General features: G+C 34.6%; 1 protein-coding gene across 1 annotated transcript in view; it reads right to left on the reverse strand.

Annotated features, from left to right (window-relative positions):
- MAP2K4 (mitogen-activated protein kinase kinase 4) overlaps nucleotides 1–26,694 on the reverse strand; it is an 84,347-nt gene that overhangs the window by 18,990 nt on the left and 38,663 nt on the right. The window contains exons 4-7 of the mRNA XM_008584512.1: nucleotides 13,701–13,820; nucleotides 12,930–12,969; nucleotides 10,787–10,795; nucleotides 8,908–9,035 (exon numbers count right to left, since the gene is read on the reverse strand). Of these exons, the coding sequence (XP_008582734.1) occupies nucleotides 8,908–9,035; nucleotides 10,787–10,795; nucleotides 12,930–12,969; nucleotides 13,701–13,820 (297 nt within the window). The remainder of the gene's footprint in view (nucleotides 1–8,907; nucleotides 9,036–10,786; nucleotides 10,796–12,929; nucleotides 12,970–13,700; nucleotides 13,821–26,694) is intronic.

Below are 26,694 nucleotides of genomic sequence, written 5' to 3' on the forward strand. Positions count from 1 at the left end.
CAACGGGACTGCAACCCTCGGTGCTGCTCCCGCGCCTCGCTCAGCCAGTGAGCGGGAACCGGTCTGTATGTGGGATCCGAACCCTCGGGCGGGAGCGCCGCCGCGCTTCCCAAGCGGCGCACTTATCCAGTGCGCCACCGGGCCGGCCCTTTCCATGACCTTTTTGAAGTACACTCATACACATACACACACATAACTACATGTTGATACTAAGGAAAAAGTAAAACTTCATAGTTTTCAGAGAATTATCTATCCTTCCCCAAAGACTCCTGGCCAAGATAAATTTCAACCTCAAAGAACAGAAAACTATGCTACCCCAACTGCTCTAAAGTGGAAAATATTTTAAGTTCATGTTTTTGCTCACTGCATAATCAATAACTTTTTTTTTCTTGTTGTTGCTGTTCTCTTTTTCTTATTTTTCATGATCAACAACTTTTTACTGTATGAATAAAATAAAAATGGAAATTTTCCCAATTCAATTTTTAGCTAACTTAACCTATATAAAACCTTTACAAAGTCATTAACCAATGTCACAAACATTTTTATGCATAAATTATAAATATTAACATACCAAATATAAAAATATATTAAACATATAAATTATGAGCCATGTAGGGATTATTTCTGGAAACACAGAATGGTTCAACTACAGGAAATATATGTTATTATGATTCATCATATTAATAACTACACAGGACAGAAACATTTCATCACGTACTGAAGGATGCCACAAAGGCATCTAATTAAATTTAGTAGCCATTCCAATGTATTCTCATTCTATCTCTGTCTCACATAAAAACACTATCATATTCAAACATACAGAAATGCTTAGTAAACCAGAAACAGAAAGAAACTCTTCAAGAGTAAGGAATATTCAGGAGGTATTTGCTTTCAAGTCTGAAACAGCAAGAATTGTACATACTATCAATATCACACAAGAATTCTACATCATTAGTTCTAGGCAAAGCAATGAAAGTAAATTTGAGAAAGGTAAAAAATATATGAGAAATATCAGTAAATATGAGAAAGGACAAGGCAAAAATTATTTGCAGAATGGTACCTGAGTACCATTTGAAACCTATTTTAAAAAGAGGTAGATCAGAGTAAGTTCGCCACAAAATAAACATATCCAGCAACTAGCTTTGTATTAGCAGTATTAGGACAACATATCCCATTCAAAACAGTAACAATCAACCGTCGTAGGGATGGCTGGGTAGCTCAGTTGGTTACAGTGCAGTGTTATAACGTCAGGGTCAAGGGTTCAGATACGTGTACCTGCCAACTGCCAAAAAACAAAAAGGAAAAAAACTGTCTTAGCACCGAAGAATCCAGCAGTGAACGAAACAAAGACCTTGGTCAAAGGGCTCCTAATCTATTCAGGAGGTACATAACAACGAAATAGTAAGGTCACGGTGACAAGGGCTGACAAGCAAAACTGAGTTAAGGAGATACAGTAATGGGGTGCTATTTTAGATATGGTGGTCCAGAAAGGACCTTCTAAGGATGAGACATTTGGTCAGAGACTTAACTAAAGTAAAAGAACAGCACATTAAAAATATTCATGGGGGAGAAAGTTCAAGGGAGAAAGGAAAAGAACCTGAGGTGGAAGTATCCTATATGTATTTGTGGAACAGCAAGGGAGTCAGTATGGAAGATGAGCAAATGGGGGAGGGGAGGAGGTACAATGAGAACACATCAGAAAGATGATGGAGGGCCAGATCATACAGTGCCTTACAGGCTCACTATAAAGACTCTGGAGTGAGTTTAAGGAGTGACAAGATGTGACTTTGAAGAGTCTAGTCTGGTTGCTATGCTGAGAAAAGACTGCGATCATACAGTGCCTTACAGGCTCACTATAAAGACTCTGGAGTGAGTTTAAGCAAAGGAGTGACAAGATGTGACTTTGAAGAGTCTAGTCTGGTTGCTATGCTGAGAAAAGACTGCAGTGAGATATAAGTAATGAGACCAGTCTGGAGACCACAGCAACAGGCAGGTGAGAAATACCAGTGGCTGGACCAATGAGCACTGGTGATTTTTAAAAAGAGGATGGGTTCTAGACACACCTTAAAAGTAAAGCCGACGGTATTTGCTAATGGACCAGATGTAGACTACGGAAAATAGAAAGGAATGAAGGATGGCTCCAAGTTTGTGTCCTGAGCAACTGGAAAGAGGGAGCTGCTATTTACTGAAATAGAGAAGAATTGAGGAGCAGGAGGCAGCTCGCAGATTTTGCTGGGAGTAAAGAGGTACCAGGAGATCAAGAGTTCTATACCAAACATGTTATATTTGCAAATTTTAATAGAATCTAAGAGGAAAATATAAAATAGGCCACTAGATATATGATTTTGGAGTTTACAGGTGAGGAGTAAGCAGGAAGGAAAAATCAGGGAATCATGTGCATTCATCATTTTCCTGACATCTACTAAGTGGCAGGCATGGCACATCACTGAACAAGAGAGAAACAGTATTTAAATCCTTAAGACTAGATGAATTATTAAAGGAATTTGGGTATTTAAGAAAAGAATCTGAATACCCAGCCCTGGGCACAACAACATATGGAGATCAGAGGATGAGGAGGATCCAGGGAAGCAGGGCAGAGAAACCACCCAGTGAGGTAACCAAGAGAGGCTAATGTCGCATTACATGGAGATTAAGGAAGTTATGAGTCAGAACTGACCAATGGCTTTGGCAACATGGAAAACAATGTTCACTCTGACAATAGCAGTTAAAGTGCAGTGACAGAGATAAAAGAACACATTAGAATGGGTCCCAGAGACAGCAGGTGTACACAAGTATTTAAAGCTCACAGTAAATTTGATGGAAAAAACACTTAAGAAATGTGTACGGCCTATGTAAAGGAAAAATTAACAAGGAACATTAAGACAGCTTGAATAAATTAGGAGAGAAATACCATATTTTTTCATTGAAAAGACTCAATATTATAAAAGAGCAATAACCAAATTAATTTACAAGTTTAACAAAATGTCAATGAAATCCTTGCTGAGTTGTTTTAGTAACGATGCTAATATTCAACTAAAAATACAAAAAAAAGAGCAACAAAGTCCAGAAATAGTCCCAAATCCAAGAATTTAGTATAATTCTAATTATACTTAATTCTAAACAATGGAGTTGGAAAAAGCAATTTTTTAAAGTACATAAAAATATTTTAACTATTTGTAGAAAATGCGCGCTCTTTCCTTTGATAATATATCAATATTGACTGCAGCAGGATTAAAAACGGTGAAATATTTTAAAAGCCTAAATTTAGGTACTAAAATAAAATTCTGCAAGTATTAAAATTGGTAAGCTCTCCACGTTGATTCTCTATTTCTGTAATTCAAAAAAAAAAACATGTAAAATTTAAATAGAAATGACCACCTCTGAGAAAACATATGCAAATCAATCAGAAAAGGGCTAAAATTTTCATTATATTTTATATCAAAAGACTAGCATTCTAAAAAAAGTGGGGGGGGGGGACAAGGATAATGCATAAAAGAAGTGGCCAAATATAAGAAAAGTGCAAAAGTGTGACCACCTCTGAGAAAACATATGCAAATCAATCAGAAAAGGGCTAAAATTTTCATTATATTTTATATCAAAAGACTAGCATTCTAAAAAAAAGTGTGGGGGGGGGACAAGGATAATGCATAAAAGAAGTGGCCAAATATAAGAAAAGTGCAAAAGTGTCTAACTTTAACAATAATTTGAAAATATAACAAAAAAATCACTAGAAGAGATTCCAACTGGCCTATCAATTTGACAAAGACATAACTGTAACATTCTGACACAGATTGATAACTGTTTAGAAAAGAAACTTTTGATGATACAACTTTCCCCAAAGGTACCAAAATGTGTGAATCTTTTATATTCAAGAAAAGATAAAATAAGAGTTGTGTAAGTATATGGTTTAAAAATGTTTACAGGAGTATTTAGTGTAACAAAACACTAGAAAAACTTAAGCAGACAAAAAACAAAATTAAATAATTTTTAATGGCTAAATTCATTATATATAAAAATGTATCAACCTGGAAAATGCTTAAAAAACAGATGAAAAACAATATGTGCAATATGATTACACTTACATAAAAATATGACAGTGAAAATATCAAGCCACTGGGGATAAATTATTCAAAGTTAATGAGTACAAACAGTAAACTGGCACATGAGTTGCGTTTGGTAATATGCATATACATGCATTTAATGCCAGGGAAGGGGGATCAGAACTGGAACTTTCCTTGAATATTCCCATATGTTTTACTAGGCAATAAATAAAAGGAATTATATTAGGAAAAGCAAAATTAAAGTGAAAAGCCCTTCATAGGAGAAAACCATCACCAACTTATGCCCCGATTATGAGGAGCAGTTGTCTCACATTCAGATATAAGCAATTCAATTGCTAAAGAGTTTCTCCAGTATTAGTTAACTGGACTGCAAATCCACATTTCGAAAGATGACAGCAGTATCGCCAATGGATAGTTGTTCACTTGACTGGATTTTTTGAATGTCAAAATTCTCAGGGACTGTACATACCTCTATAGCAGTCTCAGCACGGACTCACAGAGGTAGCCTTCAGGGGTTTTTTGTTTGTTTGTTTGCCTTTAACAGCTTTATTAAGACATGATCCACATACCATGCAATTCACCCATTTAAAGTGTACAGTTCAATGGCTTTAAGTATATTCACAGATATTTGCAACCTGACCAGAGTCAATTTACAACATTTTCACCATCTTAAAAAGAAACCCTGTACCCTTTGGTGATCACTACCTCATCTTATTCCATCTCCACTCCCCCACCAGCTCTAAATAACCACTAACCTACTTTCTACAGATTTCCCTATTCTGAACTTTCATATAAATGGGATCATATAATATGTGGTCTTTTGTATCTATCTTCTTCCATTTAGCATAATGTTTTCACGGTTTATCCATGTTACAATGTGAATCAGTACTTCGTTCCTTTTTTTGACTGAATAATATTCCACCATATGGATGTATCATATTCTGTTTACACATTCATCCACTGATGGACATTTAGGTTTCTACCAACTTTTGGCTATTATAAATACTGCTACAAACATTCATGAATAAGTCTGTGTGGGCATGTGCTTTCATATCTCTGGGGTATATACCTGGGAGCGCAACTACTGGGTCCTATTGTACCTCTATGTTTAAATGTTTGAGGAACTGCCGACTCTTTTCTAAAGTGGCATACTATTTTACATTACTACCAGAAGTGTATGAAGTTCCAATTTTTCCATATCTTCACCAACACTAACTGTCTGATGGGTTGATTTTAGCCATCCTAGTGGGTAGGAAGTGGTATCTCATGGTGGTTTTAAGTCTTCAATTTTTAAACCAATAAAGAACTGGAACTTAATTGATGAGCAAGAGCTATAAAAATAACTATGGTAGAGTCCCACCTAAATACACTAAAGAAATTTTTTTTTCACTTGAAAAGCCTAGTTTAGACAGTCACAACACGTTATAACATTGTTAAATGAATTGTTTTCCATGGAATAGAAATTCTAGTTACTAATAACAGGCCACAAAACAAAGGGAGTTCCACTGAAAAGTGTTTAGGAAAATCTGTAGTAAGAAAGAAGTTTCTTTTCTTAGAGTATAAAAGTCTCTTTGTGTTGGAAGGTGGCAGAAGGGGAGGGTGACAGGATGTTAGGTGACTGAATCCTTTGAAAACATTTAGGAAAATCTGTAGTAAGAAAGAAGTTTCTTTTCTTAGAGTATAAAAGTCTCTTCGTGTTGGAAGGTGGCAGAAGGGGAGGGTGACAGGATGTTAGGTGACTGAATCCTTTGAAAACGAAAGATTATCACTCATTTGGAAGGGGAACAAAGTAAAAAAATTGAGGAAATTTAAGTTTCTATTTTGCAACTGTTTCAACTGTTAAAAAAAAAGGCATGTCTATAAGCATTACAAATAGTAAAGGTTATGTGCTTTGTAATGTGATGCAACACAAAGTATACATCATCTGTAAGTATCCATGCCCCATGCCAAAGAAGTTGATAGGCTGTATCTAATCATGAAAGAATAATCAGACAAATCTAAAATGTGGAACATTCTAAAAACACTTCCAAGCTGGCCGGTTAGCTCAGTTGGTTAGAGTGCCACCTTGTAATACCAAGGTCAAGGGCTTAGATCCCCTTACCAGCTAGCTGCAAAAAAAAAAATAAAAATAACAACTTAACTAAAAGCCAATGTTATGGAAAACAAATAAAAAACAAAAAGAGTGGTTTAGACCAGTTTGGATTAAAATAAAGAATGTAACAAATAAAATCAATGTGTAATCTTAACAAGACCTTGGATTTACGACTAAAAAATACACTTTGGGGGAAAATTTGGGGAAATTTGAGTACAAATTATATATTAGATAATACTATGAAATTCTTGTTAACTTTTTTAGATGTGGTAATAATAGCATGATTATGTAGAAGAATGCCCTTTTTCTTGGTAGATATGTGCTGAGGTGTTCAGAATGAAATTCATGATATATTTAACTCACTTTCAAATGGTTCAGCACATACACACCCACAAACATACACACCTGTATGAGGGGGGTGGTAAAATGTTAACAATTAGTTTACAGAAAAACTTGTATAAACTCTACATTTTATACAGTTTGTATAAAACAATCTAATGAGTAAATCCCAATTCCTGTAGACTAAAACAAATTATAAATCTTAACTAAAAAGATACATTTCTGATATATTCTGTCAAGATACATCAAAGAACAGTCAAGCCACTTGGAGGCTTTTAAAACTAATGCTGATTGCATTCTGTCCATCTATATAGGCCTCAGAAGACTAGAATGCTCAGGAGCATTTCATTTGATCCAGTGGAGGTTCAAGGCAGACTTTATCACCAGCATGCCTGATCCAAAGCTGAAGAAGGTCAGCAGAAAAAGAGAAGCCCTGCACCTCCTGGGCCTACAAATCACACTTCTACAAAAGAACATGAAGTCCGAATTTTTCTTAAAAGTTATCTGAATTCAAAATATTCTACTCTATCTGGGCGGCAATTACATTTTTAAAGCCTGCATGAATCAAATATAATCCTTAGCCAATGTCACACAGCAAAAACAGTTAACTTAGTACTGAGACAAGCCCTAAAAGTGTTGATATCTGTTTCAGTTAATTCCCAGGGCATCATTACTAAATATGTAAATTACACCAATTCCCAAATGCTCCATGTCTAATTACTTTTATTTCTTGCCTTTGAACCTGTTGTGTCATGTATCCCTAATTATCACGATAAACATATGATCTGTTTGCAATTGTCCCAAGAATCTGCCTGGCCGGTGAACGTCCACAAAGCTTAAACTTTAAATGAAGGTACCTTTTTGTCTTAAAACACACACACACCCCTCTTGCATTTTCATTTGTAGAAAAGCTGACATGAAGAAATATACCAAAACACTAAGAGGTATTGGAAAATGCAACAATTCTAAAATATTATCAATATTGAAAATTTTCAAATACAGTGTTTTTTAAATATGAGACTGGAGTATAAAAAGGCAACAGAACATTACAAAGAATATATGTAACACTGTTTTTTACCCTATTTACAGATTGAGAAGTAAATAAGAGGAGAAAGAATTGTTAATGTAAAACTTACTTTCCAGTGATGCAAGAAATAAAATTTATTCAGGTTTTTAATATAAGTGTGAAATTTGGGGTAACACTAAGCCTACACATTCATAAACAAGGCAGAAAACCCATAATATCTATCCTATGTTTCTTCTTACATAGTCTTCTATTGTTTATAGTATTGAATTTGGAAACATATAAATCAAAGAAGAAACTAACAGTAAAAGGAGAAAAAAAATTTATCCAATTCTAAGCTAATCTTACTTTTTAAAAGTCTACAAAGATGGGCCGGCCCGGTGGCGCACTCTGTAGAATGAGGCGCTTGGGAGCGCAGCAGCGCTCCCGCCGAGGGTTCGGATCCCATATAGAGACCGGTCCACTCACTGGTTGAGCGCGGTGCGGGCGCGACACGGAGGGTTGCGATCCCGTTACCGGTCACGAAAAAAGACAGAAAGGAAAAAAAAAAAAAGTCTACAAAGATGAAACACAAGCTGCTGAATACCTCAATAAACAACTGCAAAACCTTATGTATCACCATTTAGACTAGTGTGCCAGTCCCCAAAGAACCATGGCCACACAAAAGAAATATACCAACACCTATGAAAAATGTTTAAAGTATGGACATTAAATTACAATTCAAATACAGATCAAAACCCAAGCTGTAGAAACAGTACATACAAATACACTGCAGTAAGATGAGTATGATATCTGTAGGACAACGTACATCTGTCTCCCTGAGGGGAAACAGGCTGCAGGTCATGAAATACCTAAGGCCTCTACTGTAGCATTTTTTTGGGTGCTTTGTTCAGCCCTGAAGAAGGGACTAACGATATTCAAAACGTAACTTCAGACTCTGTAAGACCTACTATGTTCTGCTAGGAACTAAAGTCTTCCCATTCTTCTCTAATTGGAAATAGCATCCCTTAATAGCCTAAGACACATTCTCAACATGTAATATCTACTACAGTCAAGACAGCATATGGGATGCCAGAAACACAAAGATGCCTTTTGAGAACTTACCGTCCAGTTGATGAGTTGAGTTGAATACAATGAAAAAGTAATAATCAAAGAAGACCACAAATGCTAAATGCCAGATAAGACACAGTAAGAACAGGAGTTCACTGGGATAACTTAGCAAAGTGTCATGGAGAAGCTAGAACCTGAGCTTAGTCTTTAGGGGAGAGGAAAATACACTAGCATGGCAAAACTGCATGGCCAATGGCAGATTCCTTAGAAGAACAGCACCAAATAGCACAGGCTCTCTGTACAATGATTATCAAGCAAGGAGACTTGGACTTTGCACTTACTGCCATGTATGGCCTACAACCAGCATCTCTTGTCTTGGCAATGGAGTCCACAAGCTGTCCACTGATGCCAAAATCACAGAGTTTAATATTTCCACTTCTGTCCAGAAGAATATTGGAAGGTTTGATATCTACAAGAGACAGATGTCATTGAGCGTACAATAAGCAATCAAATGAGCCATATTTGAAAGTATTTCAAGCAAAACCTCTTCATATATCACATGCAATCATTATTCCTGTTCTAAACACTTTAATGACTACAATTGTGTAAATATAACATAGCAAAAGTCATTTCACCAGCAACATCTTAATAATCCAAAAGATATGAACGAAAGTTGACTTTTCTCTTATCTTCATATTTATAAACATAGACAAAACTATGACTTTTCTCTATTGGAAATGAGAAAAAACTTTCTGAATGCTGATGCTTAAAAACTAAATATAAAAAAATGCTTCACAATAAATTCAGGTATTCTAAAATGTTTTCTTTGATTTCATCAAGAGGCTTGTATTCATTTACTTGGTTCAAATTCATTATGTAATAGTTAAAATATGAGGGACGAATTTAATCTGTTAGAGTACATTAAGCTAATTTACAATAATCATCAAAGGCTTTACAACTAAATAAAAGGTATACAAATTATAAACCCACAATTTCATTATAGTGGACCCTTATTTAACTTAGCAAGTATCCCATACATAACATCGAAATGACCACGAGCTTTAGGATCAGACATGAGAAGGCTCAAAGTCTGGGTCTGAAACTCACAATGTGACCTGGGCAAGCTACTGAACAACCACAATTTCCTCATCTACAGAATGAAAATAATACTTCCTACTTCCTAGGGTTGTAGAAATTTAAACACCTAATATAGTACCTGAACATTATTCATCCTCAATAAATGCAACTACTTAATTATTTCTAAGAGATTTTTCTGAACTTAGATGACTTCATCCAGTTTCTCCCAAATAATCCTTTCTTGGACTCAGCATTGAGAAACAAGATTCATTTCTACCACTCCTGGAGTGCGTGTGCTGTCCCTCAAAGTGGAGAAAGCCAAATCTCTTCCTCATTTACAATTGACTCACTACCAGTATCTGCCAATCAGCTGTCTGGTCAATTTTCCCCCTTTGCTCACTAACTCTCATGATCTCAATCCTACTATCCATGTCATCATCATAGCTCAATGAATACAACGTAAGGTCTACAAATAGAGGATATAGAAAACATCCATATATAACTCAGAAGTTGACCCACAAAAAGACCTCTCATCATCACTGACACAACTGACCGCCTACCAAACATCCACGCATAACCACCCACCCCACCCTTTCTAATGGGTATATAACTCAGAAGTTGACCCACAAAAAGACCTCTCATCATCATTGACACAACTGACCGCCTACCAAACATCCACGCATAACCACCCACCCCACCCTTTCTAATGGAACCTGCATTTGTTGAGGTATCTATTCTCTAGGTGGCTCTAGCCATCCCTCTAAAACCTGGCTCCTGACTGGTCTTGTGCTCCTTGACAGTAGCTAGTTTAAGGGCATAAGGCAATTCTGCTGAAAACAGAAAACATTACAGACACATAGGGAAAATTTCCATGCTCCTAAGGCAGCCACTCAGGAAGAGAGAGCTTCTTTAGGAGGTTGCCATGTCTAGATGTGACACTGGACACTGCTGCAGTTGTTACTGCCTTGAGCACGGAGCCAACGCAAGAAGGAGGGCAGAGTCAAAAGAAGGGAGCTTGCCCCTAGTCATACATTATGATAGATAATGACTTTCCTTAGAAAGTTTAAGCCTGACATCAAGATTTTCTGTTACTTGTGATCAACACTGATGGCAGCACAAAAGCTTCCTAATTGATAAAAAGACCACTATGAACTCATCATTTTATTTAATAAGAGGAAAACCAAAGTTACTTTTGAATACTTTTTTATTTTATTCAGGTACTTCCCAGCAGTGTCTTAGTGTTTTACTAAGATCAGGGAGTATCCCTAAGGTAATTGTCAAATGCCTTAAAGGTGATACTCTCATAGTTAAAACACAGCTAAAGAAAAAAGGAAAAAAACTAAATAAGAAGATAAACTACAAAAGAAACAAACAATTTTGTTTAGGAGCCAATACTATGTGATTTTAGGCCAGAAGAGAAAACAAGAAGGCTACCTAGTATTATTTTTAAAAAGCATTAAGCAAGGCAAAATTAAGCAAAATGTTCTGATATTCAAGGTTAACTGATTTCAGTGGTCCAGTGTCAACCCCAAACTGGAAGTACTTAAATGCCCCAATTACTAATTTCTTTAACAACCAGAAACTATGTTTTCTAGAATTCAAGATTTTTCACTTCTCTGAATTTGACCTTTTACTTTCTATTCAATCTATTGTCTGGATGAATCACACACTGCCATGTACTGTTTAGGTTTGTCCATTACAAACTTACTGAAGGTAGTGACCCTGTGTGCCTCTTCTGAGTCTAGCATAGCAATAAATAGAGAAAGTATTTAATCTATTTGCTGAATTAAATTCAGGATTCCCATGGACTTACTGCCTTTCTAAGTTTGGTCTTCAACTATAACAAATGTTTAAATTTCAATCTATGTTCTAATAAGGCCAAGATTACCATTTAAACAAGTAAGAGCACTGGTAGCGCCAAGGCCGCGGGTTCGGATCCTACATAGGGATGGCCAGTGTGCTCGCTGGCTGAGCGTGGTGTGGATGACACAGAGCTAAGGGTTGCAATCCCCTTACCAGTCAAAAAAAAAAAAGTCAGTTCTCATGTCATCAAGCTGCTGGGTATAAAGAATGCAGAACACACAAACTTGGAATGTTCTGAATAGCTATGCTTGTGTGTTCATTGGTTTATTAATTAGCAAGAAGAGACTTAATATAAAGTAATTTTAAATGTTATGTTATATGAGTTATTCACCAAGTCTGGAAACATAAGCAAATATATAATAAATCATTTATTAGTGTATATATTATACATATTGCAATATAAAATAAAACAATTTTATCTATATTTTCCAATTTTGTGGCCTCCTGTCATACAGTGATTAAGAGCAGGGTTCTGAGATCAGGCTGCCTGGGCTTACATCATTGACCACTTACAAATGTATAAATTTTAAAGCAAATTAATGACTTAGCCTCTTCATGTGTCAGATTTATCTTCTGCAAAATATGTGGTTACACTATTTACCAGAGAGAATTGCTATGAAGATTAAACATCATATTATATTAACTTGATGCAAATTTACATCATCGTTATTCTACTATTGTTATATTATAATTATTATGAATAGTAACAAGTTCCAAGATACTACTGGTTTGGTATACTGAAGAGAGAGAGCTAAACTGATCTATGTAAAATTTCACATACCCATTTGAATAATGATTAAGTTTCTCATCTAATTCAGCTTCTTTTTAAAAACTGTAAGGAAAAGTATATATCTTAAAATTTAGCTCATAAAACATTTAAATTTAATCATTACTTTGGCAAAGCGAATTGAAATATTAAAATATTAACATGAGACCTATGAATCTTAAGATTTTTTTTTTTTTTTTTGACCAGTAAGGGGATCGCAACCCTAGGCTCAGTGTCGTATGCACCACACTCAGCCAGTGAGTGCACCAGCCATCCCTATATAGGATCCGAACCTGTGGCCTGTAGGCTCAGTGTCGTATGCACCACGCTCAGCCAGTGAGTGCACCAGCCATCCCTATATAGGATCCGAACCTGTGGCCTTGGTGCCGCCAGCACCACACTCTCCCGAGTGAGCCAGAGGGCCGGCCCTGAATCTTAAGATTTTAACGACTGCAGTTAAATCCAACTTTTAAAAATCCAGTTTTACACAAGTATCTCTTACAACAAAAATATAGTTCAGAAACTGTCTATACTTTGAACCAGTCTTACTAACCTTTAATGATTAAACAGGATAACTTGGCAACTGACAGGTGGACTATATTGGAGGGGGAGGATTCAGGCAAGGAAGAGATAGGAAATTACATGCAATAAGAATACCTATCTTACAATTTCCTATATGATTTAGTTTACACATCAACTAACACAGGACATGTCATTAGCTCAGATTCTCAGTGGTTTCTGAGAAGCATATTAGTTTTGCTCTATTAAAAATAGATTATCTTTTCTCCTTAAAAAAATTTGTGAACATTTGACAAATAAAAGATTCAGAATAAGAAAGTAAGTGATCACAAATTCATTTCCAGAACTATAAACACATATGCAAAAGAATACTGCTTTTGTTTTTTGGCACTCTGGTAAAAGTGAATCGACCAAGTTAGTAGTAACACTGGTTACTGAAATTGCTTGTCAACATTTTAAATAGTTTAGACTGGATAACTCGAATCTTAAACCACAGGAATCATATTTTGTCTAAGAGCTTCAACTGAAAGATTCCAAGGAGATTGCTGAAATTCTAATTAATTTAGGGATAAGTGAGGTAATATAACCTATTTAAAATAGTTAAAGCAACAGTAAAAAAATGAACAGAAAATTGCATTTTCTAGTCTTATAGCAATCTGTTACAGTTCATTGAGATTTGAATAAAAAACACCATATTTATCTAGACTATATTTTGAAAAGTACTCTTACAAATGATTTTGTTCATTACCCCACAGAAGTGACTTTGTCTCTTATTATACCACAAATAATTTTCCGGGAAGAAACATTCTAACATTCTGTGAAGGACACTCTGATACGTGCATTCAAAACCCCAGTAGCATCTTTATATAACTATACATACCATAAACAATATGAAAACCAGGTACTTACTGCTAAAGTGATTTTGCCTAAAATTTCTTCTGGAATAACATCATCTAATACACTATATACATATTTGTAAAACTTATCAAACGAGGTAGACATGAGTTCCATACAGATCCAACAGTCACCCTATAAAATAACAAATATCTGTTATTCTTATAAGCTAATTAAATACTCCCTTGTCTTTACTTAAAGTAGAAATACAATTAGAAAAGAAGCAATCTTACATCCTTTTTTATTTTTAATCTTAAACTAGTGATAATTTTTGGTTCCTTATTAAAGCCCTGAGCAGAATATTCTACACAGGTTTAAACACAAACTATGTGGTTAAAGCCAATTTTCCCCACTCTTAGTTATATGAACAGAGACAGTCCTACACTGAAAACTCTTGTTCTTTTACAAAAATTTCTAATTTTGCCAGAATTAAATATAAAAACAGGAAATATGTGGAAAACCACTCACTTTCACTAGCAAAGAAAATAGATATTAACACTGAGCAATACATAAACTTCTTAAATTAGCAAAAAACAGAAAAAAATACATAAAGCAAACCCAATGCCTCATGCCCTGCTCAAATACCACCTTCTCAGTGAGGCCTACTCTGACTGATACAAAGTGCCAGTCGCCCCACTCAGAATCTCCTTACCCTGCTCTCTTCTGCGTAGTCCTCCTCATCTTCTAATATAAAGTACAATTTACTTATTATGGGTGTAATATATCTTCCCTACTAGAATGTAACCTCCACCAGGACAGGGCTCAATGAATAAATAAATGCTGCCTATAATTAAACTGAGTCGTTCAAACACTGCAGCATTAAAGATTATTTGAAACCAATGTGAAAGCAATTTAACAATAAAACAAGAGAAATAAATGTTTTGATACCATTTGATGGAATCGTCTCATGACTGGAAAGTAACTTAAACAAATATTCCATAAATTAAAAACAAAACAAAACTAGAAACCACTGAACTATCTCACAAAAGGTAATGGTACAATATTAAAGGGATTACCTAAAATTAAACTTCTTGAAAACTATACAGTTCAGGAGAGGTATGTATGAGAGGCATGAGAAAATGAGAACATAAGCAGATAACCATGATTATAACTCTATAAAAGTATATAAGCATATGAACGAGGACTATAAAGTACCTTATGAAAGTGAAAATACCACAAGGGTAATGACAAAAATTATTTTTTGCTAATTTACAAATCTAGCTGTATCCTTAGAAATTTTCTTCCCACTAATCTACTACTCTTTAAGCCTGACCTGGACTGCTTATATAAGACATTAACGCCCGTTAAGGCAAAATGGCTTGCCCAGAACAACACTGCTAATTAGTAATAGAGCCATGAATAGAATCCAGGTTCCCTAACTCTTTTCTTCTATCAACACTTACAATGCAAGTATACTTAACCGATATGTACAGAAAGCATATGTTGTGATGAATACTGAGATAATAATAGCACTCTTATAATAGGACCACTCGTTAGAACATTCATGTAGCTACATGGCTACACAGAATACATTTTTGTGAAACATATTTGACATAGTGAACTTTTATTTATATTTTATTTAAGTCTTTCTTCTCTCTCTAAGTCTCTTTTTCTTTAGAATGCTGTGGAAAATGGCTTTCACAAAAGATTGAGTAACATACTTTATGCAAAACACACACTTGCAGATATTTTAATCTAAAGATACCATCTCAAAATTTACTGGATTTTTTTTCTTTGCGGCAGCCAGAAAGGAGCTCCAAACCCTTGATCTTGGTGTTATCAGCACCACACTTTCCCAAGTGAAATAACCAGCCAGCCCAAGATTCACTAGAAATATTTTAATCTAAAGATACCATCTCAAAATTTACTGGATTTTTTTTCTTTGCGGCAGCCAGAAAGGAGCTCCAAACCCTTGATTTTGGTGTTATCAGCACCACACTTTCCCAAGTGAAATAACCAGCCAGCCCAAGATTCACTAGAATTTTTTATTAGAAAAAAATACAGCACATTTAACTCATCCACTTCGAAAAACAGCAGGAAGACACTTAACCTCAATAGTATAGCAAAGTGGAAAGATCCCTGATATTAACAATCTGAAAGGCCTGCCTTACTCTCCAGGCTCTCCTAATTTCTACTTACTCAAAGATACTTCAAACAGTTCTGAAAAAATAGAATTAAAGGAAAATGCAAATCTTTCCATGAACTTTTTGAAGTAGCTGCATATAAGCTTGGGTCTCCTCACTTCCTCATCTATGAAATGAAACTGACCCACCATCCTCAATAGACTGTGATAAAGGTCAAATGAGTTAACATCTGTAAAGCACAAAATAAAGTGCCTGTCTAAAAACCATAAGTGCTAAAAACTATAGTTACAAAACTGAAGGAGAAAGGATGGAAAAATAGGCAAACAAAAGAGAAAGGAAGACATAAAAGCAGGGGAATAAAGGTAAGAAGTAAACTGAGAACTGAAGATGAGAGGGGAGGTAATAACAAGGAGCAAACAGCTCCAGTGAGGGAAGTCTTGGCAGTTTCTAAGGCACAGAACCTAACGTAAAGACTTCTCTCTCTGGCAGGTCCTTTCAGCCATAACTAAGAATAAACAACAGCAATAAGCTGCATTTTAAAATAAAATGGAATGGTCTGAGCTGCCTGAAAAAGTAGTGACAGCAGTATTACTTTCATGTTCAAGCAAAAGATGGAATGCCTAAAATACAAAAGAAATACACGAATATGGATTTACTGAAAAAGAAAGGTGGAAGAATGATAAAAAACTGAACCACTAAGATAATATAGATGTTCCTAAAGACAAGATCCAGATAAAACTAATAAAATAACTATATACCAACAATAACTAGTTAGAAGATAAAATGTTTATTAGAAAGACACAATTCACACTGGAAATGAAAACTTTACAGCACCTAGGAACATATCTAACAAAATAGGCAAAACCTTTAAGAAAACAAGTATAAAATGTTACTAAAGGATATAACAAAAACCTGACCAAGTGGAGAGGCAGACCATGTTTACAAATATGAAGACTCAAGATCATAAAGATGTCAAATTCCCCCAAATTAACCTAATAATTCAATTAAATTCTAATCGAAATGTTTGTGCACCTGGACAAGCTGACCCTAAAACTTAATAGAAAGTAAAGCCAAGAATAGCAGAGACAATTTTAAAGAACAGGGACTAACATACTAGACAAAGAGGTTTTTTTGTTTGTATGTTTGTTTTAAGAAAAGATGACCGGTAAGGGGATCTTAACCCTTGACTTGGTATTGTCAGCACCAGGCTCTCCCAAGTGAGCTAACCGGCCGGATCCGAACCCATAGCCTGGGTGTTATCAGCACCACACTCTCCCAAGTGAGCCAAAGGCCGGCCCATAGACAAAGAGTTTTTATAAAGCTATCTCAAAACATAAATATACAAATGGAACAGATTCAAAAGCCTATTCACATACAGAAATTTGATATCGATCCGAACCCGTAGCCTGGGTGTTATCAGCACCACACTCTCCCAAGTGAGCCAAAGGCCGGCCCATAGACAAAGAGTTTTTATAAAGCTATCACAAAACATAAATATACAAATGGAACAGATTCAAAAGCCTATTCACATACAGAAATTTGATATACAATAGATATAACAAAGCAAACAGTGGCAAGAGGATAGATTATTAAATGAATGCTGCTGAGACCACTAGCTTTCCATATAGAAAAAAGTTAAATGAGATCCTTACATCAAATCATTCATAAATATAAATACGAAAACCTCCAAATAAATTTTTGAAAAGCAAAAGGTTAAAAAAAATTTTTATAAGAGTTCATGACTTCAGGGTAGGAAAAAATTTCTTCCCCAAAACAGACATAAAAAGAACAAATCACAAAGGATAACATCTGTTAAATTTCACTCCATTATAAATAAAGCACATCACACGAGAAGTTTAAAAATAAGACAAAAAAATAAGACAAAAACATCTATTTGGATGTAAAGAAACAAAAGACGGGTAGCCCTGAATAATAAGGTGCTATGCTAAATTAATCAGGAAAAGACAAAACTTAATAGAATAATGACAAAGGAATATGAAAAGGCAATTCACACAAAAAAAACCCTAAACACATGTATAAAATTCTGACCCTTACCAGTAGGGAAATGCAATTTTAAAAGAGAGATACCACCTCAAACCCATCTGACTGTCAAAAATGAAACATTTCATAACAGCAAATGTTACTACAGACCAGGAAAAATGAGATCTGTGACAGAAAATGCTTATGAACTATCCAATAAACACTCCCCCTTTCTTATGTACAATGTACCTAGCTAAAAACTACATTTTCCAGTCTTCAATGAAGAGAAAGGCAGCCAATGGGATGTCAACACAAAACAGTTGGTTCACAACTCCAGGAAAGTCCTTTCAAGTTCTTCCATTTTTCCTTCCTTTGTGTAGACATGACAGTGGAATTCTAGGAGCCAACTTGGACCACAAGGTAATCTTAACAATGAAACCACAAATTAATCAAGCCACTAATAGTCTCCATTACTGATACCCGAATTCAATTCTTGATATAGAAATTCTCATTCATAACTGGTGGAAATAAAGTCAGTAGAACAATTACAGAAAGAAATATGACAATATCAACTCAAGTTGAAAACACTCATATCATTTAATCTATCAATTATGTTTCCAAATACATAAATCTAAAGAATCTGTACTCCAGCTTGTCAAGGAGACATGCATGCAAAAGAAAGTTCATTTTTGCACTGCTTATAATTGCACAAAAAATAAGAAACAATCTGTTAGGATTATTTAGAAAAATAAAATATGGTATATTTAATCATTACAATTCCACCATAACAGTTTAAATGAATTAACCAAATCTATATTTACATGTAAAAATCTTGAAAAGTATATTAAATAAAACACATTATGGAGGGTTCATCAAGAATGATTCTATTTATGTAAACTTTGAAAAGACATAAAGCAATACTTTGTATTATGTAGGGAGAAATGCATGTATGAAAAGCCTAAACAAACAAGTTGAAGAAAACATTAAGTTCAAGGTACCGTTTAGGTCTGAATATTACTATCCAGATCTAAACTTTTCACAAAGGGGCATAAGATGGGGGCTTTAACTGTATTTATAATGCTTAGAGATAAAGAGTTAATATGCCAAAATGCTACCACATTAAATCTGTGATTTCAGTACACTGTTATTCCTCTGTAATTTTCTATATGTTTAAAATATTTCATAGTTTAAAAAAGCAGGGACCACCTTAAGAAACTAGAAAAAGCAAATTAAAAAAAATAAGTGGAAGAAAGGAAGTAATAGTAATCAGAATGAAAATCCACTCCCAAAAAAGCAGAAAGTAGAAAAATCAATACAGAAAAGTAATGTAATTGAGACTTGGTTCATTGAGAAGGTTGATAAGACTGATAAGCCTCTAGGCAGACTAATTAGGCAGAAAAACAGAAGACACAAATTACCAATGTAAGGAAAAGGAAGGAGAGGGGTAGGGAGAGGTAACATTACTACAGACTCTACAGATATTAAAAGAATAAAAAAGGAATGTTATGAATAACTCTATTCCAATAAGTTTGATAATGTAGATAGATGAAAGGCACAAATTTTTTTTGAAGGGAAGAACTACCAAAGATCATTCAAGAAAAAATAGGTAACTTGAGCAGAATTTTATCTTTGAAAGAAATTAAATTTGCAGTTAAAAATCTTCCCACAAAGAAAACACCAATTTCTACTGTCTTCACTGGTAAATTCTACCAAATACTCACTGAAGAGATAATGCCAATTCTACACAAAATCTTCCAGAAAATCTTTAAAAGGGAGTATTTCCCAACTCATTCTATGAGACTGGCATTACACTAACACAAAAGTCAGAAAAGAACCATTCAAAAGTCAGAGAAAAACATTATAAGAAAACTACAGATCAATATCTCTCATAGACATAAAAATTCTAAATAAAGTTTTAGCAAATTAGCTGAATTTTAGCAACCTCTAAAGAAAAATGTTTTTCTGAAGCCTTATTAAATCTTTTTAATATTTTTAACTTTTGTAACTTTGGGAAACACACTTTGACTATTCACTCTTAAAAGGTGAACTTGCTGCTTTTCTAAAACTTCATCTTTTACTATTCAGAAAGTACCTATTACTTATTCCACTCTAAGATTTGGGGTGGAAGTTTATGTTTCATCTACTTAGGCATTTTATGACTTTATACAGTTAAATGTGTAGTTCCAAAGCCTTCATCTTATCATACTCAAAAATCATAACATTTAAAAAGTAGACTTTTTTTTAAATGAAGCTAAAAGCTCTTCTTTTTGAAAAAATAGAAGGAACACTGACATTTTGTCTCTGGAGTCCCATCTCTGCCATTTAACTTTTGTTAAGTGACTTTTGTCAAATTAATATTCCAAATCTCATTTTCCTCTCTAGAAAAAGAGGATAATAACACAAAATCCCCTAAGACTAGTGGAAAAACAAGACATATGTGAAAACTATAAAGAATTCAACAGACATTAGTGCTTATACCTGCATATCTCAATTCCCTTCAACCTTCCTGAGATTATAAAACCAAATCTTACTCAGCTATCCATGACAAAAAACCACAAGGACACTTTCAAGCTTTCATTTCCAAACATCCTGTCAATCATGGATATTATTTACTCTGCCTTCCTTTTGTAAAATCAGACTCCCAAACAATCTAGCCTGGGGCTACATATTTAAATATTGCTTAAATGACTGATTATTTAAATGTTACTTAAATGATTGATTAAATAAATGACCAAGAGAAATGAAACAGTATATTCCAACACTATGGAGGTGATTTCAGGTTAAGATAGAGCCAGTGGGAGTCTACAGTGATAGCAAACACAGCACTGAAAAAGCTGGCTATGGAGTCTAGTCAAGAAAGAAAATCTAGTTTGGTCTCTAAATAACTACTGTTCTATATAAGATTTAAAGAGTAAAGTGACCAGAGGATTTAATGACTGTGACAAGTAAGTTCATAGTTCGGGGATGAAGGGAGGAGGAGATGGCAAGATTCTGGTGAAACATGAAGAAAGTTCCAGATTTAACTACTGTTCTATATAAGATTTAAAGAGTAAAGTGACCAGAGGATTTAATGACTGTGACAAGTAAGTTCATAGTTTGGGGATGAAGGGAGGAGGAGATGGCAAGATTCTGGTGAAACATGAAGAAAGTTCCAGATTTATGATATAAACAAACAGAATATCATCATTATGTAATATTTAGGGCCCGGGTACAGTCATGTACATAAATCCATGACTGTGTACCAATGTGACATAACACTGATATAAAATGATGAAGAAAGTTAACAAATTCAATGTATCTGGTCATAAAAATGAATATTTGAGTCATTAAAAAGTACAAGGACAGGAGTGGAAAGAAACTACCAGTCTAGAATTAACAACAGTGATTCAACAAAGAAACAGGCTCTTTCATGGAATATAACACACCCAGTTACTAGAGTTACCTACTAAGAGCACAGAAAAATAAATGAAAAAAATTCAGAATTGGGTTGAGGATTAACTGACTAACCTCTAACATCTTTTCAATTATACGATTTCATATATTTCTATTCAGTGCTACATTCAGCCCTGTTAAAAAAAAAAAATTGTATTATTTGAGTCAATTAACAACAAAAACCCTGAGGTTAAACTCTTTGTGATCCAGTGCCAAAAAGAAAAGAGTGGTGGGAAGGTTTTTCTTCTTACCAGTCATAACAACCCCAACCAGCTCATTCTAACATTTTCAAAATGAGAATGGTATTTTTTAAGAGTATTTGAAATGCTCACCAGTTCAGTTCAAGTCCTTCTCAACTAATGAAATATCACAATTTTTTGATGATAGCCCAGGATACCATAAAATATTTGATTTATTTACAGCTCCAGCTTTACTCCTGGCCATTACTTCTATGCTTTAGGGAATTGGGACGACTGGCAGTTGGATGAGTAAGTGAATTGACAGTTTGGGGCAGAAGTGATAACACAAGTTGGGACACAGAATAACCAGAGGCCAAAAGTAGAGACATGACCATGAGATCAAGAAATCAGAGTTCTAATTTCAACACAAAAATCTGCATAACAAAATTAGAAAAAGAATTCTAGTATAATTATTAATTTCTATGTCTATTGGGTATAATTGAGGATTGTGGGTGGGGACAAATACACGGTTACAATAAGTGCTGGTACATTTGATGACAGAAATGAGTAAAAGTTAAAAAGAAAGGGAGGGAGGAGCAAGGAGGTAGCTCAAGTCCAGAAGCGATGGAATCTAAACCTATTGTTATCGTACCAATATTTAGAAATCAGCTGATTTGTCAGGTTTTTAAAGAATAGAAAATATTTGTAAATGAAGAAAGGAAATATGAGATTCACAAATGAGAGCCACAATACTAAAAACTAAAAAAAAAAAAGGAGAGGGGGGGAGGGAGAGGGAGAGAGAGAGGGAAGGGGGGAGAGGGGGGTGGGGGGGAGAGAGAGAGAGAGAGAGAGAGATTAACCACTTAACCAAAGGAACAATGAGCGGTGGAAGTTAAAGTGTAGATTATCATGGCAATATACTAAAATATTGAGCTATTAAGTTATAACTAATGTATGGCTGTGCATTGATTGAATTGTGTCCCCCAAATTTCACATGCAAACAACTTCCGTTCTCATAAAAAAGTTCACAATGTCACACCACGCCACAGTGTACAATATATAGCACATACTTACAAGGCAAGTTAGTATCAAAAAATACACAAGGTAGCATTTTGTCTTCCAAAGACTTCAAGGTATCTGTCCTCAATGTTCTTGAAAGTGATGAAGACAATCAATTAAATTCTTGAGCCCCTTTTATAGAGGAAAAACCAGAGGCACAGAAAAATACAAAAGACGTATTCCATGTGACATGAGAATAAGCAGTTTTTTTAGAAGTAGGTTCTCTTAGTTTCATTTTTTGACACTAAATGAAGACTTCCATATACTCCAAATACAAACAAATTTAATTTTGCTACTTAAAATTTATAGCTGGCTAGCTACAGTATTTCATACCTAATAAAATGTAATAACTGACAGCTACCTTATACATGCTGATTTATTTAAAACTTACACTGAATATCACTACCCAGATAAACAAGGAAAAAAATAATAAAAAGCAAACAAAATAAGACTAGCTCTGTTAAAAATTAAGAAAATTTTCATCCCCCCTCTCTCTCATTTCTCTATTTTCATAGTTTGGGGATTAATAATCTTGCTTTTGAAACAGCATACGCATGTTTGTTCAAAAAGATTTTTAAAAAATCAAAACAGCTCAGAGATGTGATCTGTGCTTGTTCAAAACATGACATTGATAATTTTTGTAAACATTTTTATTAAACTTATTCCTATTTTTAAAATACAACTTTAAAAGTGTGGCTGTGAAAATACTAATTCAGGAAGGTTATTATTTTTTAAAGGATCTTAAAAATCCCATATATTTTAACTTAAAACATACTACGAGAGTTGGTAATTAGAGACAAGCACGAAAGAAAAATCAAATGACTCTTTGGTTAGGAAAGATTTATATCTACTAGTTATTAAAGAACTCTCACTATTAAAAGGTTAACATTATTTTTTCTGTTTTTACTTGTATGGATATACTGGCAAATGTAAATAAGAAGCACCGTTTTAAAAAATGTCCTCTTTGCTAGCTTATTTTTTGTTTCCCTAAACTGGTTATGTGGTTTTCTAAATTTACATTTGTACAAATACATATATTTCAACTCCTGGAAAGCATATTACAGTCAAAACTTCAATACTTATCATTAATAACAGACTTTTGGGAGCCAATTTCCAAAAATCCTACAGTAGCTACAAAAGGGATACATGCTATTACATGAATTGGCAGCCTAACTGAAGTCCCAGCATCTGAATGATATCTAATACTGAGACAGAATCGTTATTAGCCAGAACGTAGAGGCAGTTTCTGGCACAGCCCTAACCTTTCAGATCATCAGCATGGCAGGAAAATTTATTCATCTGTAACATATTCTTTAATGCCACTTCTAGTACAAAATAGAACAAGGAATGGCTGGATGGCCTACTGGTCTAACGTGAAATTGATTTTGCTCCTGGATGCTTTTCAACTGATTAACACCTCCTCCTGCTCTCCAAACACTGTGTCCAGCTGTCTGGCAGTGGGCAGAAGAGTAGCTGCTGGTATTACATCTGAATTGTTTGGGACTGAGCAAGCACAGCTGACTGAACTGTAACATTAAACACATGTGAGCACATAATAAACTAAACTAATTCAAAAGCCCTACAGGACACCAAAATAGGATTAACTAAAAGCACATGCCTACAATAGCAAAAACTTCAAATTAATTATATTAATTCAATAATGCAATAAATAATTCAAGAGGGGAAATATGTAGTGATTCAAATTAGAGAATACTCAGTAAAACAAAAGACACTACCAAGAAAGTTTTTCCAATGGAACATCAAAACAATATCTACAAGAAAGATTTCTATTACTTGAAACAAGGCCAGGATCTTCTGATAATTAAGTAAGCATAACTGCCTAAAACTGAACACATCAATGAGAACAAACTTGCTCTCTCTTTACAAAGCTGTCCTTATCAAGGGCACAGGAAAATGGAAGTACAAAGGTAAAGCCAATTATATTACTTGAAATCCTCTTGTAATCACAATGTTCAGAAATCAAATCCATTAATAAAAACCTTGAATAACATGAAAATTTCATTTATTTATATCATAAATTCAGCAAACCTTGTTTTGTTTTTTTAAATAACGAGTGGGATGAAAAGCCCACACAAGACCACAAAATATTTAAGAACATAATCTCAAGAAACGTAAGTTTTAAAAAGTTGCATTTTCATCCAAATATCAGAACTCATCAAAATCATTCGTTTTCTTTTATATTGGGTTATTGAGCTCTTTCTTGCCACTACCTTATTACCTAGCTTAATTTATTACATGCTCTCGGGACAAATTCAACAGTATTTCTTGAAAACAATCCACATCTCTTTTCCAATAATGAAAAGTGTTTTCAGATTAAAGTCTTACTTTATTTGGAACATAATGTAGAGAAAACGTTTAAAAGTAAAACCAGACTTGCACCACAAATATGTTAAGTAGTTTTCCACAATGAGGAAATTCTTAAACTTGAAGTTGAAAAACAAAAAAAATTGTTGGAGAAAGATTTCTATTACTTGAAACAAGGCCAGGATCTTCTGATAATTAAGTAAGCATAATTGCCTAAAACTGAACACATCAATGAGAACAAACTTGCTCTCTCTTTATAAAGCTGTCCTTATCAAGGGCACAGGAAAATGGAAGTACAAAGGTAAAGCCAATTATATTACTTGAAATCCTCTTGTAATCACAATGTTCAGAAATCAAATCCATTAATAAAAACCTTGAATAACATGAAAATTTCATTTATTTATATCATAAATTCAGCAAACCTTGTTTTGTTTTTTTAAATAACGAGTGGGATGAAAAGCCCACACAAGACCACAAAATATTTAAGAACATAATCTCAAGAAACGTAAGTTTTAAAAAGTTGCATTTTCATCCAAATATCAGAACTCATCAAAATCATTCGTTTTCTTTTATATTGGGTTATTGAGCTCTTTCTTGCCACTACCTTATTACCTAGCTTAATTTATTACATGCTCTCGGGACAAATTCAACAGTATTTCTTGAAAACAATCCACATCTCTTTTCCAATAATGAAAAGTGTTTTCAGATTAAAGTCTTACTTTATTTGGAAGGCTGCTGACCAGTACTGAGATCCAAACCCCTGACCTTGGTGTTATCTGCACCATGCTCTAACCAAATGAGCTAACCGGCCAGCCCCATACTATACATGGTTCTTGTCCAATATAAAAACAAAAAAAGATCCGAAGAGCTTCATTTTTCTAAAACTGCCAGTCCACCTCATGTTATTTGTTGGGGCAGCTACAAACTCAATTACTGGAAGTTCTGTACCGATGAGGCTGCAGTGACAGAAAATTCATAAGTCCCCAAAGAAAAGCGAAAAAATTTCAGTTGGAAATTACCCTCTTGCCATCTCCTACCTCATCACAAAAAAACAGGAATGTCCACTTTGACAACAGTCCCAATCATGTACCAATGGCCCACATCTCAAGTATTTGTTAAAAGGTTGCTTTCCTTCTTTTTGGGCAACGTGGCATCCAGAAGTCATTGGTAAATTTAAATATGGGCAGCTTATACTTGGCCTCACATGGAATGCCTCAACTTTTAACAGCTCGAATTTAAAATATAAATACCCCTTTTACTGATACTGAGCAATTATGTAAATGTGGTGTAGTTCTAGATGCTCTCTAACTTTACATAGGGATCTCCTGGGCAGCTCTTTCTTCACCCTGACACGATTCTCTAGCCTTATATCCAAACCCTGCCAACCCCACCTCCCACATACAATTTGTTGATACCCATCAGGGATGAATGGTGGCTAGTGATAAAACTAACATCAGTAACTATGAAGAACTTTCAAGTGGATTAAGACACACAGTTATCTTGGAAAGGGATTGGGGAAACTAATAAAACTAAATTCACTAAAGGACTGGAGCTGAGAAGGGCAGAGAGAAAGAAGTAAACACGGGGATGAATGGAAATAGTATATACTCTCAAGGAAAACTAATTGAACCCCCTTTTACTGAGATATTATGACTTAATTCAGTCATAATGGGGAAATTTTTGTTTCCTCTCATTTTCTAAATTTATTTTCAGGGTTAGGGAGAGACAAGGAGAGAGGATAGAGAGGAAAAGTATGATGATGACCAAATTGCTACTTGGAGGTATGGTTAGGAAGACTCAAATATGGCAAAGAGAAAAGGAAGGAAGGAAGGCTGACAACACGATAGCTAAGGGCAGAATTACAGAGAAAGCAAAATAAGAAAAGCTCACATGGCAGGACCTAAGAAGCATTTCACCAAAAAGAATATTGCCTAGGTGTTAAATAAATAC

The sequence above is a fragment of the Galeopterus variegatus genome, unplaced genomic scaffold (genome assembly GCF_000696425.1).
Source record: "Galeopterus variegatus unplaced genomic scaffold, G_variegatus-3.0.2 Scaffold3286, whole genome shotgun sequence".
NCBI classification, from domain to species: Eukaryota; Metazoa; Chordata; class Mammalia; order Dermoptera; family Cynocephalidae; genus Galeopterus; species Galeopterus variegatus.